Genomic DNA, 21,119 nt, shown 5'->3' on the forward strand with positions numbered 1-21,119 from the left:
TGATGAAGTCACTGTACTCGCAACTTGGGGTTAAAGGGATCAGAACAACTCCATACCACCCTGAAACTGATGGTCTGGTAGAACGTTTTAATGGTACACTGAAACAAATGTTGAGAAAATGTATTGATGATACTGGCAAAGATTGGGATAAATGGTTGCCGTTCCTTTTGTTTGCATACAGAGAAGTGCCACAGGCTTCAACTGGTTTCTGCCCTTTTGAGTTGTTATATGGCAGACAGGTCAGAGGCCCTTTGGACGTGCTGAAGGAGAACTGGGTGGCTGGTGAGGCATGGCAACAACAACCAACAGCATCATCTTTTACATTCTTCAGATGAGAGACAAACTGGACAGTTACAGAGAAACAGTCAAAGAACACATGCATGAAGCTCAACATAAGCAGAAGGTGTGGTACGACAAACGTGCTCGAGAAAGAGAGCTGAAAGCTGGCCAGAAAGTCTTGATACTGCTCCCTACAGGGCCAAGTAAGTTACTAGCCAAGTGGCAAGGCAGTAACCCGAAAGGCAGGCCCTGTGACCTATGAAATTCTCTGTCCTGATAAAAGAAAGTGCAAACAGTTGTTGCATGTAAACCTTTTAAAAGAATATCATGACAAGAAAAACCACAAGGCAGGTAGAGAACATGTTCTGATGATCCAAGATGTCCAGCTGGAAGAAGAGGATGCGTTGGAAACAGAGGAGGCTGACATGGTGCCGCACAGAGAGAAGTGTAAACCCCAGGCCCCTCCGGAGCATCTGAGTTTGGATCAGGGGCATCAACTGGGTGAGCTTAAACAATCTTTCCCAGCATTGTTCTCAGAAAAACCTGGACGCACTGATGTGATAAAGCATAACATTATACTGAAGGACATTAAACCTGTTCGCCTGAGGCCTTACAGGATTCCTGAAAGAATGATGGAACCACTGAGGAAGGAGGTGGAGTTGATGTTGGACATGGGAGTCATTGAACCATCTAGAAGTGAGTGGTCAAATCCTATAGTGCTTGTTCCTAAGAAAAACACCACTGAACCTCGATTCTGCTCGGACATGAGGAAGCTGAACAGTATTTCCTGTTTTGATTCATACCCTATGACGAGCTACTGGAGAAGTTGGGGAAAGCTAAGTACATCACAGCTTTAGACCTCTGTAAAGGTTACTGGCAGGTGCCTCTTGATCCAGCCTGCAAAGAGTATACAGCTTTTCAGATTCCAGGAATGGGTTTGTTTCATTACACTGTACTACCCTTTGGTCTTCATGGAGCGCCTGCAACCTTTCAAAGATGAATGGACATTGTTCTTAATGATTGTACCAGGTTTGCAGCAGCCTACCTAGATGATGTGGTAATCTACAGTGAATCCTGGGAAGAACATCTGCAGCATCTTAAAGCTATGTTGGGCAAGATACAGGAAGCCGGGCTGACCCTGAATGCCAACAAGTGTTCCTGGGCTCAAGAGGAGGTGAAATACCTTGGATACCTGGTTGGACGTGGGCAAGTACGACCACAAGTAGAGAAGGTAAAGGCCATACAGGTAATACCCAGACCCCAGACAAAGAAGCAAGTGAGGTCCTTTTTAGGCCTGGTGGGGTGGTACAGAAGGGTTGTTCCTCACTTTGCTACATTAGCTGCCCCACTTACTGATCTAACAAAAAAATCTCCCACTAAAGTGGTGTGGAATGATGAGTGTGAAAATGCCTTCCAGGCATTAAAGAGGCAGATCTGTCAAGCTCCTGTGTTGCAGAGCCCGGACTTCACAAAACTATTTCTTGTGCAAGTTGATGCCTCTGGTGTTGGACTAGGAGCAGTGCTAGCCCAAGGAGAGCCTGGCGAAGAGAAGCCTATACTGTTCCTGAGTAAGAAACTGTTTGACCGGGGAAAAAAGTACTCTACGGTGGAAAAAGAGGGACTGGCTATAAAGTGGGCTATAGATTCATTGAAGTATTACCTTCTTGGAAGAGAGTTTGTGTTGCAGACAGACCACAGACCTTTGAAGTGGATGCAATCTAAGCAGCATCAGAATGCAAGGATTCTACGTTGGTGCCTAGCCCTCCAGCCATACCAGTTCACCATACAGTATTGTCCCGGTAAGAACAATCTTTTAGCTGACTATCTTTCTCGTTTGCCTGACCTGTGCAAGCCAGAGGGGGAGGAGGTGTGAAATGTGAGGAAGCGCACACACACTCCCTCACTAACATGTTGGTCTTAACTATTTGTTTGTTAAGAAAGGTAGTACATGTTTTTTTCTGAGTTGTCTTTATTTCAGTTAAAGTTATAAAAACAGTTTACATAGACAAACTAATAAAATGCGTCTAAATTCGTTTGTCAGTCTGTAAAACACACAAGCACCAAGTAATCACCATTTCCTTTGTTCAGACCTGGAGGCCATCTTGTCCCAGTGCTCAAAGGGGGAGCACGCCTCCAAAGTACTCCTTATATGTGCCGTATGAGTAGGCGGAGTCTTGGACGCGATTGGTCAGGAAATGTGTGATTTTATGAGTGTCAATTAGGTTAAAAAATATCCGTTTTAAGCAGACCTTGTTGTTCTTGAAGGTATAATATTTATGGCGATGCAATAATGAATTTACTTAAGCCTTTAGGGTTTTATTAAAGGCAGACAACAGTGTTTAATTTTGTATTTAACCCTTCACTCCGCTTTCAGAACCATGACCTGATTGGCCAGGTTGGAGTGGGAAGGCGGGCAGTCTCCTATAAATGTGGTTGGGAAGAGAGGGGAAGTGCATTCGTTTTTGTGTTTGTTCCTTGCTGGTGAATGCAGCTCCAGGCATGCAGTTTGTGTTTCTGTGGAATAATGTGGAAGGCTAAGAATAAAACGCCTGTTTATTTTTTACAAGAAAACCCTCTCTCCACGTATCGTTCTTTCACCTGCACCTCACATCGTAACAGCCACATATCGCTTCTTGTAAATTGCTTTTATTGAAAATAGTTTCCCGTAAACAGTATCTGTTCCTTTACTCGTTGTAAATGACATTTTGAAGAGAAGAACAAATTGTTAGACATGTGATGTAAAGCGCTGAAGCTCTAGCAAATTGTTTTGGTTTAGCTGCATCTCTATACTGTGCAAGACAGTAATTACTAGCAAAGCTCCATAATCACCACACTATAAAACTGCACTTGCTGTACTGCATATTATATATATTCGTCTGCAGACATTTTCTGTACTATATGTAGCTTGATGTATATAGATCTCTAAGCCTGGAGTGTATGCTTTGCAGCAGTTTATTTTAAAGCATGTCATGGCAAGCCAACATATACAAACAGACCTAAAGCCCACTGTGAGAAAGTACAAGTTTCTCATTTTTGTAGACTTTCTTCGACCCATTGAGTTTGATTTGATATTACAATTTCAGCTTGAAGCTCTGAGCACAATCACTGGGGATGACTGGTTATAAATTGGCGTTTGTTTGCAAAAAAACATAACTACAGTAAATTACAACTTTTTCTGTTAGAAATGTTATTATAATGAAGTGTAGAAAAAATAAGTTAATGTTAAATACATTTGTAAGAAAGATGGGTCAAAGAATTGCAGGGCCTTGCTTGAAAACTAGACTTTCATTTTGTGACAGACAACTCATGACTGCTACACAAAGTGACATAATGTGAGATGCAACTATGCCAAGAATCTCTCTAGTCTTCCCACTCCATTGGCAAAAGCCAAGGATGTGGATAACCCTGGCTGTGTGGCTTCCTGGGAACAGAAGGAGAGGGGAAGATGCCATGGTTTTTCCCTGGCACACTTGGTTTGATTGCTGAGGAAGTCTTTTGCTTGGTCATCAAGGCTTTTGTCAGGGAGCGATCTAACTCAAAAGCCTCATCTGTTGGTCGTCCACGGAGAATGTTTCTGATAGTGGGGAGGGCTAAGTCTGACTTACAGTCCAGGTAGCTCTTTAGATTCAGCTTGGGGAAAGCTTCATCTCTGAGAGCCTGAGCCAGCTGGTTCTCAGCGTGAGATAGTTTGAGCTGATGTAAAACGTTCTGCTCCAGTGAGATGTAGCACAGTGCATCTTCAGCCAGCCCGAGCTTTCCCACAGGGCGGTGGTTCTGGCTCTTCTTCTTCAAAGATGGATTGAGCGTGTGTTGTTTGGATTTGGCCGGAGAGTGCTGGTTCTTGAGGTCTTTCTTCTTGCCAGCATGGACCTTCTTTAAGGCACTTGGTAGGAGTTGATCGAGCCCTTCATCAGACAGGTCTGCTAGGTCACCGACGAGCAGCTGCTGAACGACTCGCTTCCTCATGAGTGGAGATGTGACTGTAAGAGTATCTTGCAGTCCTCTGCCTGCATCGACACACAGCCAATCACAGCTGGTTAACCATCCCAGCCTGTGGGATATTTCTTTGAACGACTTTGGGCCTTCACACCCAGCATGCAACAGCACGGCCTGTAGTGTTAAACCTTAAAGCACAAGCCATTGCCTGCTAAATGCCGCCCATGAAAGATAAGAGCAGAGGATTCCACACTGCCATGTCAAAACACATGTGCTGTTGGAAAAGCATAGCTCTGAGGGGAAGCTTTGAAAATGCGGAAAACATGCACATTCATACCACACTGCAGCATATGGAGCTAAATACCATACAGTGTGGTACACCAGTCAACCACATAAAAGTAACACTTTAAAGACCAATTTAAGGGCTGCAGACTTCTCAGTGGGAAGAGTTAATTTATTGTGTCATAAAAGATGGCCTACTTTTCAAGAAGCTCATCAAAATCAATCACTCTTAAAGTTGTTTAAGATAGACATCCATGTGAAAGCTCAACAACAAGCAGGTGGTAGCAAACAAGAGAGACAGCGCTGAAAAGTGCCCATACATCATTCAAACTGGCCCTTTTTGCAATTTTTAAAGCAGTGCAGAGGCATTATGTGACCTTTGTTTTCATGCTCAAACAAATAAGCAAGCCCATGAAGACAATACTTACCCTCTTTAAAAGATACCAGCACCACCCGGCTGTCGACAAGCTGCGTTTTCCTGAAGTTTTCATTTAGAGGCACGGGGGACGATTCCTGGGCATGGGAGGAGTAGAGGGCTGTTGCCATGTCTAAAAACTGAGAAGACACCACAAAACAAAAGCATGTTACGCATAGAGATTTTCCACACCAATTAAAGTTAAATGTAAAGGGAGAGAATGTAATAAAATGTCTGTAAAGTTGATTTAGGAGCACCTGTTTTCGAGAAATTGTAACATGATTCCTGAAAATTGTCCACAGGACACTGGGATAGCACGGAGGAGTCGTCAGGGACCCGTCATAGCGGTAAAACTCGTCCAAACGTGCCGGCAGCAGAGCTCTGATGTTGAAACCGGGCACCTGCACTCGCTGATCTGCCAGAACAGAAGTTTGTACAACTGTTAACAAAGTCATGTCAGAGTAAAATCCAGAATAGCTTCATGAATGAGCTGAGAGTTTAGAGATTTTGACCCCGAAAAAAATGACTTTCTATCACAAAGGTAGCTGATATTGTTCACGATTCATAACTTCAATTCAGTGTGGCAAAACTACTAGAGATAATAATGACTTATGACTCACCAATGTATTTGATACCGTTGATGAACCTCAGAAACTGTTCAAATGCAGGATTGAACTCTCCAACCTGCATGACAAACAAAGTCAGATGGTTCTGCTCCATTCAATTTCAGACATCACCTTCCCCCGCTCCCACAACGTCTCACCTCGATCAGGACACCCAGCACAGCCAGGCCGTCAGATTTGTCTACAGCCATGGACATATTGGGATACTTGTCTGAATTGAAGTGCACTACATGCATCTGTGAAAGAAAAGGGAAATATGTAAAGATCCTGCAGAAGTAAAACAAATATATAAATATCACGTAGTTACAAGAGTCAAAACCTTGAGTTTGTGTTACTGTTATTAATTAATGTTTGAGATCTAATAACACAATTTGATTCTATTTTAAGACAAAAAAGTGTGCATCTGTTATACATTTTTTAACATGATACTTGTGTAATTGCATGCAGTGTAGTTTCATGGAGCCTGAAGGAGTGACTAGCTGCTAATTGTTGAACTATTATAAACACATTCAAAGTAGATGATAATTGGATTGGAAATAGCAGGTGGTGTTCAGGGGAAGGAACAAGGTGGGAAGTGATAATGCCGGAGATGCATTACAGTAGGTGGTGTATTACAGCACATACATAAATGCCAGACTGTCAGTTTGTTTGGTCTATTCTGTTATATATTTAGTGCAACAGAAAGGCATGTTAGTCATTCTGGCCAAATATGACGCAACTTTATCTACAGATGTCCTTCTTGTATGGGAATTAAGGGTAGACATTTGCACAATTTCTGGGAATGTTCCTATCATTACTCCCTCCATAACAACAAACCATCAAGGAACTGTGGTTCTGGAGTCTGGAGAGACTTGAAAAGATGCATGTCCTAGACGCGTCCACTCAGAGCTTCAGGTCAGACCGCAGCACTTTACATGTGGCTGTGCTGAAGCTGAGGCATGGACATATAAAAGCACCCAGGTTGCAACCATTTCAGCTCCTGTACACTGTAGTTCAAATGAAACCAAATGTCTCCTTTTTTGGTTTATATCGTAAAAAACTTTTAAACTTCACTCTCTGCTTTACTTCAAGTACCAAAGTAGAGCAAACTGGTGTGTGAAAACAGCTTAGAGGGCTTGACACATTAAATAGTGCAGACAAGCACTCATTTCCAGAGGTGGTTGAAAGCCAAATCACATAATAGTCAGCTACACTAATCCCTTTAAACCCTGCAGAAATAAGACGCACTGTCATAGTGTACATACTGAGGCTGAGTGGAATTATGTCTTTGCCTTTAAGTGTGTTCAACCCAGTGAGAAGATACGCTAATTTGATAGGTATGATTTATATATCTCTTTATAACCTCAGGAGTGGAGATTTTAAAGACTCAAAACCTGTTTACTGTTAAAAACTTCTCACTCCCAAACCTCTCACAATCAGGTTACTTTCCTTTTATTTGTAATCTTTTTGTTTTCCTGGACTGAATATGCTTCACATTGCTATGGCTCTAAACCCCCATGCTGACATTATATTTCCCACTAAAGACAAAAGGAACTATCCATTTGTACTCTTTTGTGCTTTTGTGTGTGTGCATATAAATAAATATATAGAGACTATATAATGTAAGTTGTCTGTACAATTGTCCATTGTTAAAGGTTGTTATTTCTGTTTAAAAAACAAATAAAAAACACTTCTAGGTCACTTAAATTAGAAAGTGTTTTATACAAGTGTCCAAATAGAACTTTATAGTCAATCAAAAAATAAAGTGGAAGTTGCACAGTAAGCCTTTTCTAACTTTTGTCTGCCACAGTGTCAAGAAACTGGAACAGTCAGATGTAGATGCAGAGCTTTTAGTTTGAGCAGCGTCTGGAAGCCTTGAAGGGAATCAGTCTCTGCCAATCAAATGTCACACATTTAAGTCATACCGTATTAAGTCATTTGTCTGGTGACAGAGATACTGTCACCTGATGCTACAGATGTGAAATACCTGTCTTATCGCTGATAACCAACCACACATTGACTCTTTTTTTATTAAGTAAAGAAGCAACACTACAGCCATATCAAGAAAAAAGTTCTGCATTTAAAATGTTGTTTAAAGTACAGTTAGACAAGTATTATAAGCGGAAAGTACTTACAAAGTTCAAAGTAGAACAATCCAGGGTGTTATATGTATCATACTATACTAAACTAATTGTTACTTTTATTATTGGGTGGTGTATTTAATTATCATATTGTAGTACATAAAATCTTAATCTGCAAAGTAACTATAGTGTGTGATAAGTGTAGTAGAGAAAACATATGTAGTTTTACAAAATAGAAATACCCAAATAAAGTGTTAGTACATCATAATTTGTCTCTACTGTAGGCTATTTTTATTATATGTACAGCACTTTGGCTCGACCAAAAATCGTTTATAAATGTGCTATATAAATAAAACTTGATTTGATTAGATAATTGTACTACAATAAATGTATTACGGTACTTTCCATTAGCATCTTCTCCATTAATAGTGGGTTGTGGTAAGACTAGCTGTTTGTGTGGTTCACCTCGGCTGCGTACTGCTTACTGTTCACCGTGTGCTCAGAGCCTGAGGGTCTGCCGGACGAGCCCCAGTGAAAATGGAGTTGAGCTGCAGTGTAGCGATGAGGCAGGCTGGAGATGTGCATCTTAGACGGCAGCGATATTTGTACTGGGGATCAGGAGACATGCAAACCCACCACACGTAACTGAGCAGGTTTACTTCAGTTAACATCAGGGAATCAAAGAACATCAACTTAAAGCAGGGCGTTCAAACTCATTTTAGTTCAGGGGCCACATACAGCCACATTTGATCTCAAATAATAAGAAAAATAAGTACAAATTCATGTATATGTATATAATTTACACATGTGCATTACAACTTACAGATCACAGTGTATCTACAAAGTCACCGGTATCTGGAACTGAACAATATAGTATTACTTTATCAAAAAAAACTTGTCAAGATCTAGAAATTATTTTAAATTCATTTCCACATCTGTGCAGTAATCCTGATCACCTGAACTAACACACCACCATACAAACTAAAGGAAACTATTATGGAAAAAGGTTAAGTTATACCCCTGCCTTGTAAATGTATGAAATGTATACATACAAAATACATAAAAGTTGTACAAATTCCAACTAATGTCTTCTGTCATTTTTACACTTTGCAAAGTCATCCCGCTGGCTGGATTCAGACAAACTTAAACTTAATCTAAACTGAGGAAGTCAGCATGGCCCGCTCTGTGCTTCTGAAAGCTACGTGACTTTATGTTGGAGTGACGCAGGGCGCTTTCCACATGTTCGTCAGTGTGTGACGAATGCTTACAGGAGAAAAACCTCTGTCAGCTTATCCCACACACACGTCACAATGATGATGCCACTTAGCTCTTGGCATTGAGGCCCGTTAGGCATGCACACATAAGCATTTGTGTGGTGGGCTTTGCACATAATAGTTACTTTGGGCAGACATTACATGCATGTTTTGGTGTTCACTTTACAGTTTCTGCATCCTGCTTAAAGTAACATGTAAGAAACAAATGACACCAGTTCTACAGCACACTGTTTAGAGCCACCGTTCAAACAACCTCACTGAAACTGTTTTTTATCTTCAAAAAAAACTAAATCATATAACATTTAACTATAATTTGGTGGAATCATCATATTCATCTGCCAGTCAAGTCATCTAAATATTTTATTCTGTGGCACAAGGGCATGGTTTTCTTTGTTCTAATTGCTATATTTAGCGTATAAATGTCAGACTGTGTTCTGTATAGATATCGAACATCAAACCAACGTTGTCTTTTTCTTTTGTTAAAATGCCCAGGAGAGTCAGAAGAGATGACTAATCTATGCTCATATTTTCACAGTCAAAACATGGAGCTCTTTCTTTGGCTGGAAGGGCAGCTCAGATAATAAGAGAGAGATTATGGAAAATTGCAGTGGCAAATGCAGGAAGAAGATCCTCCTATCATTTACTTAAGGTTGACTCAGAAATTATGTCTCGAGGGCGAGAAGTTACTCCTCCACTTTATCTGGTACCATTTGCAATGAACACACTGACTGGTGCGAAACAAAGAATGCACTTAAGCGTAAACACTTGCTTGGTTAATAAAAGTTTTGTTATCTGTAATTAAATTAGTATAAAATATACATTTATTTTAATATATGTCATTTGTTGATAACACTGATGATTTATACTCACCAGAATGCCCATTATTTCCAAGTGTTAGCTGCTCATTTGGCGACAGGTTGTAGTTTTGGATCTCAATTGGACGTAAAGTTGGGTCGAACCTCAGAAGCTCTGACTTGATGTCTATGGGAGACTGGAACGCTCCCCCACAGTATGGATAATGCTTTGACCAGTGGTGCTCTCCTTCTGGCCCTGCAACAGCATTAATGCCAATTATAACCAATCAAATATCTTTGCAAGATATCTGCACCTTAATGGAACTCAAATGTTACATCAAAAGGTTCAAAACACAGTGGAAATACACTGAAAATAAAAATGTAGGATATTTTAAGCGTTTCCCAGTGTGAATTTAGTAGGATTTGATTCAAAAGTGTGTCATTGGTGTCATTGGCTCCCTGAAAATATGTTCTGTAATCAAGGTAAAGTTTTATTATCTATGCACAAGGCGGTATGGGACAGACCGGTGGCTTCTCTTTTGGTCAGTTCTTATGCAGCGGTAGTGAGAACCAGACAGTTTTTTGCAGGGAGAGCCAGTGAGAACACTGTCCCTCTCCAAATGAGAGGTTTCTATAAAGCAAAGGACACTGAAAACGGCCACGGTCTAAAAAGTCATGGAGTTTACAAAGTGACCTCAGCGACATAAGGGTGTCTCCAAATGCTGTGTCTGCGGACTGGCCTTGGAGATTTAAAAGTAATTGAGAAATGATGCAGACGAAAATAAAACAAGGAAACTCTTGGTTTCTGATATTTTAATTCAGTGTATTCACTAAAGTGTAAGTGCTGAGTGTTTCAAACATGGTGCTCGTTGAGGCTAATGGTTTGTGTTTAATGAACCTAATCAACTCTGAAAAAAACGTAATTGTAGGGGAATAGCAAATGACAAAGACGCCAAATGTACCAGATGTCGCCGCTTCTGGATATTTGCCACTGATGGATTGTGTAACAAGACATTAAATTAAATATCTACCATTCATCAAATGCCAGCTGACCGTGGTTAAATGTGAATGACGCAGCATGAGGCCATCCCCGACCCCGCTGTCAGTACATGCAAATGTGGGTTTATTTTACAAGACATGTCAAAAGAAATCAAGAGAATTTGTGAAATCACTGAACACTTGTTTGAAGCAAAGTTCTATCCAGACGAAGCCTCTCTAAACTAAGGAAGAAGGTCAGTCTTATGGCTACAATTAGACAGTGTCCACTTCATTTGCGGTTTTAATTAGACCCAATCTGCCCTTTAATAATGGCCTTCAGGATGCTTTGGGGGCCCCTTGGCAGTTCTGGTTAGAGTGATTGTGGGTGTTAACAAAATAAACATGGATCCTTTCCTTTGTGAAAAGAATGTTAAAAGACTGGAGGAGGCAGAGCAAACTACACTCATCACTAGCATCATTTATTTAACTCTAAAGTTAATTTGCACTGTGTTGCTTGCGGGCGTAGTGTTGAGGGGGGGGATAAATCCTATGACTCAGCTGTGCCCTCATCAACAGAAAGTGCAACCAGCCCTCGAGACCATACTGACTACTATGACAAGGCCTGTTAGTGGTTTGACTGTAACTGAGGATGAAATCCACAACGCTGAACCTCAGAAAGTGCCAGAGATCATTATTTGTATCTTACATCTTTCCTTAGTAGACATCACAGGCCTTTCCCCAAAGTTGACTCATAGTTAAATTGTTATTTTTAAAATAACACAGGTGTCTTTTATCCTGCATTGTTAAGATATCCTTTTTATTGACACACAAATTAGAAATGTTCCTAATTTCATTTTTCCATTATTTTTTTAATTTTCCAAAATGTCTTCAGGTAAGAGACAAACAGTGTGAATAGAATCCACAAAGGGCCATTTTATCCCAATAATGCCAAGCCAGTGCTGTAATCAGCCTTTCTTAGAGGTCGGAATTAAACACGTCACATTTCCTCTAACTACAATTGTTTGACCACAAATTAATATGCAGGGAAGCAGCTCTTTTCTTAACAAGCCCTGATTTGCATCTGAAAGGATTTGTACACAATACAAATGTTTTAAACAAAGACATGAGGTTTGAAAATGATTCATGTAGTCAACAGTTTGTTTTATATTTGACCAAAGAATTAGTTGTGGAAAAAACCAAACGTAGCTGCTAACCATACCTACTTATTGGATTTAACGTTAAGCCCCCAAATTAAACAGACTTTCGGGAAGCAGTAACACAATGACAAGAGGTCAAGCTCTGACCACAGTTTATGTAAGAGTTTGCCCATAGACCTTAAGGCGTGATACAAAAGCAGTCAACCACTTATGAAATGTTGTAATTACAGAGTCTGAAATGAACTCTAGAGTTTCATGGGCTGACATGGAGAGAGATGTCAGAACTGGTTGTCTTTGCTGGTCAAACAAAGCTCACAGAGCGCTTTTCCCCTTTTTTTATCAGAATGCATTGAATACTGTTTACACTTTCGTATTATGTGGCATTGTTGAGTCAAAGCACTGCTCTGATTGCTTTACAACAGTAACATCTTCTCCGAGACATTTCCTTGAGATTTGTCTCAAATTGTATTACAATTCTAGTTAGTAAATGCTTGTTTAAGGCTAGAATACCATTATGAGTGATCAAGACATTCAAGTGCAAATGGTCAGCAGGTGAGAACTGGATGTAAATGCCCCTAATATGATCTTCTATTGACAAATTATGAGGAAAATATTATCAGACTTACCATTGTACGTCCATTTTGCACCTGAAACAGACATAAAAGAAGAAAATGGTCTCACTGTGCATTCAAATACATTAAAATAACTTCACACAAGTTAAATTATGCAGCATGAGTCACTATAAAAAACAACAATTAGTAAACCATACATTTAGAAAATAAATTCAAAGTTGTGTCACCCTTATTCAAAGTGCAGGTGCAGGTAGATAGTGACACCTGCGATAAAGCATCTTTCCTGCTCTGCCAAATTGCCTAAATAAGTTTAACCTTCAAAGTGCTTTTAAAGTATTTGCATACTTTTTGCACCCCTCAAAGATCTTACCGTGCAACACGGCGAGGAAAGTCAGCTGTAGTAAAAGTATGGGTGTGAAGCTCGCAGAATGCATCTTGATCCCTTCAGCCCACCCTCGTGCTGCAGTCTGATGTTAACCTGGTGCCGAGCAGCAGCTGGGAGCACCGGAGCGCGAGCTTTCAAACCGGCTTTTATACTAATCACGTTGTCAGCTCCATTGTAGCTCTCGCTGACGTCAGAGCAACAACAAAACCAGCCTCCAGATCCACCAACGGTGACAGCGCGAGGACTGCACCGCAGCCAAGAGAAGTCACTCATGTTAGGCGCAGATGTGGGAAATGCTGAGCGGCGTGCACGTGCCACTTGTTAGGCTATACCACGCGCGACCATTCGGATTTTGTGACGCTGCCTGGGGGTCAAATAAATTGAAGAGTGAGGGCTCTACAAGACAAACCTGCACAAACTGTAAACAACTTGGTCTCTATACAAATCTGCAGTGGTGGTGTAAAGTAACTAAGTAGATTTACTCAAGTAGCTACTATACTTAAGTACACTTTTGACGTACTTGTACTTTACTACTACTACTTTGTGCTTTTAATCCACTATATTTATGTAATAGCCTACCTTTACTTACTTTACAGATTTGGATTAATGTTGTGAAATATAATCAACACTTAAATAAGACTTTAGTTGCACCTGGAGTAACATTCACAAGCTGCCCTGCAGTATACAAAGTCATTCAAACTAGCTGAACCTTTACTAGCTTTGATAACACTTTAATGCATCAATAATTATAATCAAAACATAGTATATTATTCTGAAATGTGCCATACGGAGCCCCCCTGGTGACATTGGTGAGAAAAATATTAATACGTGGCCACGAGTTAAATGCGTGGCCACGAATTAGTTATTATGTTCCCACGTATTAGTAATTCGTGGGAACACAATAATTATTATGCAATAACTAAATCCAGATAGTCTATAGAAACTGATGACTGAGTGACAACCATAGACTGTATATATAAAGGTGACAACACTAGCTAAACTCTGTACCGTAGGCTACGGCTATTATCGCGAAGCATGGATCATTTTGATTTGATTTTCATTTGGGTATGAATTATAATGATATTCTGCAATCCCTTGCAGTTAAGCACAGTGTCATCATTAGCTAAAGGCACTTGATTCGGCTGCTGAAAATGCACGGTTTGAAACATAGTTGAGTAAAGTTAGAACGATATTGGCAGATTCGGATTTCACGGATCAATAACTCATGAACAAATACTGTATAATAGTAACGTTATTGAAGATGATGCCATTATTGAAGATTTTACACTATAAATATTCACCAAAATTATTCAAAAGCACATTCTTCCAAACTCTCTGCTGTAGTATGAGCAACACGAGACTATTGATGTGTGTAATGAGTTTAGTATAAATATACTAATAGTGAAGTGATTGAATATTATTGTATTCTCTTTTTTCGGAGTTGCACTTTGCAGACGGTCCCTGAGCACACGTTTCTTCTCCGGCTGCAGATAGAGACCAATGTCATGTCTCCAGTTTGGAGGACAGCGCGTATTGGCTTTTTTTGATCAAAATGTGATTGTAGTTCGTTGTCAACCTTACCACGGTACTTAGGAGACGTCATTTGTGTCTGAACAACGTTTTGTTCTGAATCTGCCAATATCGTTCCAACTTTACTCGACTTGTTGTCACTCAGTCATCAGTTTCTATAGACTATCTGGATTTAGTTATTGCGTAATAATTATTGTGTTCCCACGAATTACTAATGCGTGGGAACATAATAACTAATTCGTGGCCACGCATTATTAATTCGTGGCCACGCATTAATATGTTTCTCACCAATGTCACCAGGGGGGCTCCGTACCATTCTGCATAATGATTACTTTTACTTTCGGTACTTCAAGTATATTTTCCACCTCTGCAAATCTGCAACACTAATAAAATAATAATTTCAATCAACATTTTGGATCAAAACTATCACAATACAATAGGACTTTTGTAAAAGGTATTAACTTGTTTAATGGTTTTTCACTTTGCCCCAGATTTCTGCAAGTAAAAAGTCTGAGTTGTAAAATTACCCCACTGCACCGGCAACAATTCAAATTACAGCGCTGAAATAACTTTAAAAATGACTCCTTTAAACCACAAAAGTTCTACCATATCACAACTAATCTTAGTCTCATGTATTTCTCTGAAAGCCTCCTTTCACTCAAAAATGTGTTGCTGCTTGTTTCTTCACTAACTGGATATTAGGAATGATGCATGTGCAAAATGACTATCAGATAAGAGGAGTTTCTCACCTTTAATCCAAATTGAAGATATAAGCATGTTAGTTTTGAAGGTAATTAAGGTCTAAAATGCACCTTACAAAAGTGTGTTTTGCAGGGAAAAAATCCTAGATTGGGGATTTTTCAATTAAGGGAGAAGAACAACTTGCAATGTTTAACCAGAAAACACCATGTCAGGCAAACAGTATTCTTCATGCAGAGTATCTTTTAACACATCAGAAGGAAATCTATAAAAGTATTAGTACAAGACACAATAATGTAACCTTGGCTCATGATAAGGATTATCATGTATTAAAGGTGCAAGCCTTACATTGAAATGATTGCTTACATGACTATAATATACTAAAATAAGAGGTTAAACTCTCTTTTTCCTGGGGTTACTTTACGACATGATGCTCTTTGTAGTAATCTACGTGTCTTTAGTTGTGTTGCCAACTGTCTTAATATACTGCATAACAAATAGAACAAAACTGCAATTTAACTCATATTAAATAATAAATAAATATGAAATGCTTATTTGTGTGTGTTGCTGTGCTGGAGCAGGTATCGTGTTTAACTCGAGCGTTAACCTTCCCTAAATGATGTGTGAGGTCTTTCAAACAACACCCATCAAAATGCTATTGTTCTATTGATCATATGCTACACTCTGATATAAAAAAACATCTCTAATCTCTTTATAGTAAAGGTAATAAAAGAAAAAAGGAGAAGCATATCCCTGCCATTAACTTTTGTTTCGATTGCAGCTGTCACCATTAGGGAAATGTTGGTCCAAAGGTCAGTATGACAACCCACTCCCACTGTAGTTTACAACCCTGCCTCACTCCAGGAGAGACAGCTCGAAGACAAGCAGCAAGATGAGGCTCTTGTTGTTTCTGGGTTTGGTTTTTGCTGCATTCGAAATCAGCAATTCGATTCCAGGTACATCAAACTTTTGTCTTCTTCATTTAAAATTGTAACTAGAGATTGGTTTAATTAGTTTATAGAGGTTTATGTTTCAGAATAGGCCATGCTAGCACACAGACTCATCAAGTGCTAGCCTTGTATTGCTGCTTTTATTTAGGAATACTTTGTTTTAAAATTGGTTCTATATCATTGTTATTATTTTATCTAATGTTTCAAGGAGATGAAGTTTCACTTTTGGTCCTGAAAAAAAAGTGGCGGTTACATCTGCGGAAGACTCAATAAATGGGCTTAATCATGTATAGTATAACAAAGATTCCTGTGCCATCAGAAATCAATAGACCTGATGGGATACAAGTTTGAGTAGATTACATAGGTCTAGACTCTCAGCAGGATATAATTGTATTGTACTTGTTTTTTACCCTGACTTCCATGCTTCAACTTGCGACTGAAGCCCACAATGATTGTCTTTAGCTGTCAAAAAAAAGACTAGATGGTATTTACTGTACGTTTACTTTCTAAGAAATGTTATTAACACACTGCTAACAATTGTGCTAAGCTGACTGGACAATTCCCTTCTCTATAATTCTCAAACTTTTAAACACAGATAATTTCTGTCTGAGCCTGAGCACAATGAGCTAAACCTGAAACCGTTTGAAACCACTTCCTTGAGGTGATATCTATAAAAGGGCAGCGGGACTGAAAATGCACCATAAATGACACATGTAATTGCCATCATAAAAGGAGGGAGTGGGTATCTGTTGATGGGGTTAGTTAAACATTAGTTATGTGCTGGAGATTTCAACAGAAACACCTATAACTTACCAAATACTGTAAACAAGATAATCGCCTTTTGCATAAAACATAGCTAACACCATATTTCTTTTTTTATCCAACAGCTTTCTGCCAATTGGATCAGGATGAAGGTGAAGGCACAAGCTTTACCTTCTCTCTGTTTTATGACCCCGTCCAAGATCAGTGCAACCCTTTCATATACAAAGGCCAAGGAGGAAATGGCAACCGATTTGAAAATGAACGAGAGTGCATAAGAAACTGTTCCACCAATACAGAGGCAAAGTACCCCATGAATGGTAAGATGGTTTTAAACACTCATAGTGAAAGAATAGTAAGGTTCCAGTTTATTCTGAATTACCATTCAATGTTTGTTAAACATGCAAAATGACGAATGTAAAATCAAAGACCGCTTACATTTAGATGAACACAGTGTGGAGAAAAAAAACATTCTTCCTGTTGTCTGAGGACTTTGGAACATGAACTGGCCCATGAGGTATTTTTATGGCCTAAAGGACCATTAAAGGGAATGCTACATCATCATAAGGCCTCTTCGATGAGGGAAAGAGGGCGAGAAAAAGAGATGATATGAAGAGGGGCTTGTTGTATCCTATAAATAATAACGATTCCATTGCTTTTCTGCCAAATAACTTTTGCCGCTTTCCTTTCTTCGAGGATGCAGGAAAAAAACATGTGTCAGGATGAATGTTAGCAATATGCCACCCAGTGGTTAAAAGGCAAAACTACTGCTTGAAGTTTTAATGATATTTTCTGCCACCTGCTGTATCAATAAATGAGAATTGTTATATACATAACAAATCCTAACTTTTAAATGAGTTTCATTAATAAACTCTGACCACTGTTATGACTAATAAGGATGATGTTTTATCTTCACAGTGGTCCAAGCTTGCCACTTTAAACATGCTGTAGGTGGCTGCAGTGGCAAGTTTTTGAGGTATTACTACGATTCTGTCCATGACAAATGCAAAAAGTTCCTTTGGTCTGGATGCATCGGAAACGGAAACAGATTTTTTGACCAGACCAGCTGCAACGCCACCTGTGATGGCATCCACGGTGAGCACTAATCTCTGTCTAATGTACACATTTACTGAAATAATAAAATATCAAATGTGTTTAATGAGGCAAGTATACTCTTAAATGTAATACAATGATGTTTTCAACATGATGTCAATTGTTTTTGGACTTAAGATGATCGTGAGGAAGCCGAGGAGGAGGAGCCGGACACTCCCATTGGTCAGTAGAAACACAAAGAACTAATGCAAAATACATCCCTGTTTTAGTTAAGTGCATAAAACATGTTTCATATACTTTTATCTGAATATTAGTTTGTAATCTATTAACATGCATCCCGGTCATCTGTCCTCTTTAACAGCAATCATCTGTGGAGTTCTGCTTGCCCTCATTGTTGCCGCTATCATCATAACTGTGACTGTCTTGACCATTCAGTCAAAGTAAGACTGTTTTTCTTTGTTTTCAGTTTTACATAAGGAGTTAACACTAAAAATGAAAAACACATACCTTGCTGTCAATGACTACTCTCCTGTAATTTTTTATATCTATTTTTTTTTCTTTAGGAAAAAGAACCCCAAGAACAAGGTGGAAGGGAAAAGTAAAGAACCCCAGTCTGGCTCACCTCTACAGGGCGACAAGGATATTGAAATGTCATAGAAAATCCTGTCACCTCAATAGCAATATGCAAAGTTACCATTAATTTGGATTTGGATTCTAATTCTACAGGCCTTGATACTAAACATAACAACTTAAGATGAATTTAGATTTTTTTTTACTGACATAATTTAATAGCTACAATTGCATTGCAATTTTGATCAATTTTGTATTTTATCACCTTTGTGCAAAGTGATGTTTTTTAAGTTGTATTTTTCCTGGAAGCTTTCATTCAGCAATCCAAAAATAAACGTGATAAGCCGTTCTGTAATCAAAAGAAACCAGATCTTAGTCAATTAATTGCTTTGTTTGTTTGATTAGATACCTTTTATAAGTTAGTAATTGTCAAGATTGTTGTTCCAGGCACAATGTCAAAGGTTTCCTTTATTCTAGCGTTTTAGTTGTTTAGCTGCTTTCATCTGCCTTATCTGATTTTAAAGTATACATGTTTTCGGACTGTTGGTGGGACGAAATCATTTAGGATCCAGTGATGGAATGGTTTTTGACTTGATTTATCAAAAATTCTATAGACAAAATGAATAATTGAAAACAAATTGGCAAATCAGTAATGAATGAACACACCTATAGTAACTTTAAGGGGAAATATTTCCATTTGAAGCAAGTAGGTTTCTTTTTATGAAAAACACCTTGATTTGTAAATTGCCAACACACGACTGCATGATCACCTGGCTCAAAGATTTGCTGAAAAATGTCTTCTGTAGGGACGTCCCAATTGTAAACCCAACATATATTTAGAGCTGTTTTCGTGAAGTGATGACCACACACTCTCTGTTATTATGTGTACCTGCTCAGCATTTTTGAATCTATTGTTTTAGTCTGCAAACATCTCAATATAAAAGTGTCAAAAAACAACATTTTACATTTTCTCCCATGTATGCTAAAACTTACGGCTGTGATGTAAAATGGCCATGCTTTGTATTTTGGATAATAAAGCGGTTTTGCCAAAGAAAACGATGGAAGGTCTTACTTTATTCAAATATGTTTCAATGTAGCCTAGTTTGTTGTTATTCACTGTAGTGTATACATTCATACAATTATCGATGACCATCATTCATTCGAAATAAAGTTTTTTAAAAAGAGCAGTTTCTGTGTAAAACATTATTCTTTCAGTGAATGAATACATTACTTTCTTACCCTCCTGGTCAAGATTTGATGTAGTATGGGGAAAAGGTGATGAAGAATATTTGACATGTTGATGTCCACAGAGGGGGAAAACAGGGCCCTTTCTCATTTCATCAAATCCCCCTCCTCGACTCCTCGGTCCTCCGGTAGTGACCCGGAACAATTAATTTCAGCGCGCCATGTTGAAGGACATCTCATTTCTCTAAATGCACTTCGAGGACCGAGGATCGAGCGTCGAGGAGGCTCTCTGCAGGAGCTCTAACCGAGGATACACTGATGGGTCCTCCACGGCTCCTTCGTGGATGCATTTCCGGGAACAGAGATGTTTCAAAGAGTCGTGACGCACGGCCGGACTTATCTCAGCCAATGACAGCTCTGCATGCATCCCCTGGATATTATTTTATTAACTGCTCCCATCGCGACGCGATGTTTACAGTGAGAACAGCTGTGAGGTCCGTGCAGAAAGCAGAGCTATGTGTATAATATATATCACTCAGTATAACAGGCCTACTCTCTTTATTTGCTTTAGTAATTTTCCTCATTGTAGCGACCAGAGGGGAGAGAGGGGGATATATCCAGTCTCTGATAGTGTTACGTTATTATGAGAGTGCTCTGTTTGATTCTGAAATTGTATATATTTATATAAAAATATATACATATATATGTATATATATGTGTGTGTGTGTGTGTGTGTGTGTGTGTGTGTCCGCATCTGTAGCCTGTTATTGTCTCATTATACCGCACTGTGAATGAATACAAAGTAAATATATAAGTCGTCATGAACACATCTGTCCATCAGACAGAGGGCTGCTGTGCCTCCTGTCATCATTAATGGACGTCTCTTTAAAATGACCGCTCAGAGGAGAGGAGTTCTCATTTCTCTAACCGCCTGCTGCTTCCCCTCCTCTCTCCTCGGTTCCCCTCCTCGGCTCGCATCTCCTGTGGGCGGGACTAAGTATCGAGGATAGGAGTCGAGGAGGGGAGTCGAGGAGGGGAGTTCGAGAAATTAGAAAGGGCCCGGGTGTATCGTTATCAAAATGGAGGACAATGCTTTCTAAATTAGTCATAGTTAAAATCCGCACATGCAAAACATTTAAGCCAACCATTTTCATCAACATGAATAGGATAATTATTTACAATCAGTTGTCTCTAGGCTACTGTCATGCCAAACTATCTTCACGTGAATTCTTAATTTAAGATGAAATAAAGTGTTATTGTGCCAGCTGGTGGTGTCTGTGTTCCAAAAAGCATGATAAAGTACTTAACATGATAACATAAGTATAAAAGGTGTACGTTTTAGCTGTTTGAACAATGGAACTCAGTTTGGTTTAAACCATAGACCAGGGGTATTCAACTAAAATTCAACGAGGTCCAATTAGAGAAAATGTCCCCATGCAAAGGTCCGGAACATCGAAATGTCTAAGTTGCCTTATGAATTAGTGTGATATTGAAGTAGCTGTAGCTTTATCAACGTCTGCATGTAATCAACAACTGACTGCCAATCAAATAAAGAAAGTACTATTCATAAACAACAATATTTATCGTCAATTAACATTGAACTCTACAGATATACAGT

At 39.2% G+C, this 21,119-nt stretch overlaps 2 protein-coding genes across 3 annotated transcripts in view; one reads left to right on the forward strand and one right to left on the reverse strand.

Annotated features, from left to right (window-relative positions):
• Positions 1 to 2,395: 2,395 nt before the first annotated feature.
• ca12 (carbonic anhydrase XII) overlaps positions 2,396 to 21,119 on the reverse strand; it is a 37,346-nt gene continuing 18,622 nt past the window's right edge. The window contains exons 1-9 of one of the 2 annotated variants that reach the window (XM_034204942.1): positions 12,741 to 12,870; positions 12,425 to 12,445; positions 9,740 to 9,919; positions 8,061 to 8,203; positions 5,676 to 5,771; positions 5,533 to 5,596; positions 5,170 to 5,327; positions 4,926 to 5,052; positions 2,396 to 4,286 (exon numbers count right to left, since the gene is read on the reverse strand). In XM_034204942.1, coding sequence (XP_034060833.1) covers positions 3,640 to 4,286; positions 4,926 to 5,052; positions 5,170 to 5,327; positions 5,533 to 5,596; positions 5,676 to 5,771; positions 8,061 to 8,203; positions 9,740 to 9,919; positions 12,425 to 12,445; positions 12,741 to 12,804 — 1,500 coding nt within the window. In that variant the 5' untranslated portion in view covers positions 12,805 to 12,870 and the 3' untranslated portion in view covers positions 2,396 to 3,639. Of the gene's footprint in view, positions 4,287 to 4,925; positions 5,053 to 5,169; positions 5,328 to 5,532; positions 5,597 to 5,675; positions 5,772 to 8,060; positions 8,204 to 9,739; positions 9,920 to 12,424; positions 12,446 to 12,740; positions 12,871 to 21,119 lie in introns of those variants that run through there. The other variant, XM_034204943.1, reaches the window with a different exon arrangement.
• Positions 15,834 to 19,372, forward strand: si:dkeyp-73b11.8 (inter-alpha-trypsin inhibitor). Its single transcript, XM_034204947.1, has 6 exons — positions 15,834 to 15,940; positions 16,822 to 17,013; positions 17,612 to 17,788; positions 17,924 to 17,968; positions 18,108 to 18,186; positions 18,310 to 19,372. The coding sequence occupies exons 1-6, from the start codon at positions 15,877 to 15,879 to the stop codon at positions 18,401 to 18,403; spliced, it is 651 nt and encodes a 216-aa protein (XP_034060838.1). The 5' UTR covers positions 15,834 to 15,876; the 3' UTR covers positions 18,404 to 19,372.

This window comes from Gymnodraco acuticeps, unplaced genomic scaffold, assembly GCF_902827175.1.
Source record: "Gymnodraco acuticeps unplaced genomic scaffold, fGymAcu1.1, whole genome shotgun sequence".
Lineage (NCBI taxonomy): Eukaryota > Metazoa > Chordata > Actinopteri > Perciformes > Bathydraconidae > Gymnodraco > Gymnodraco acuticeps.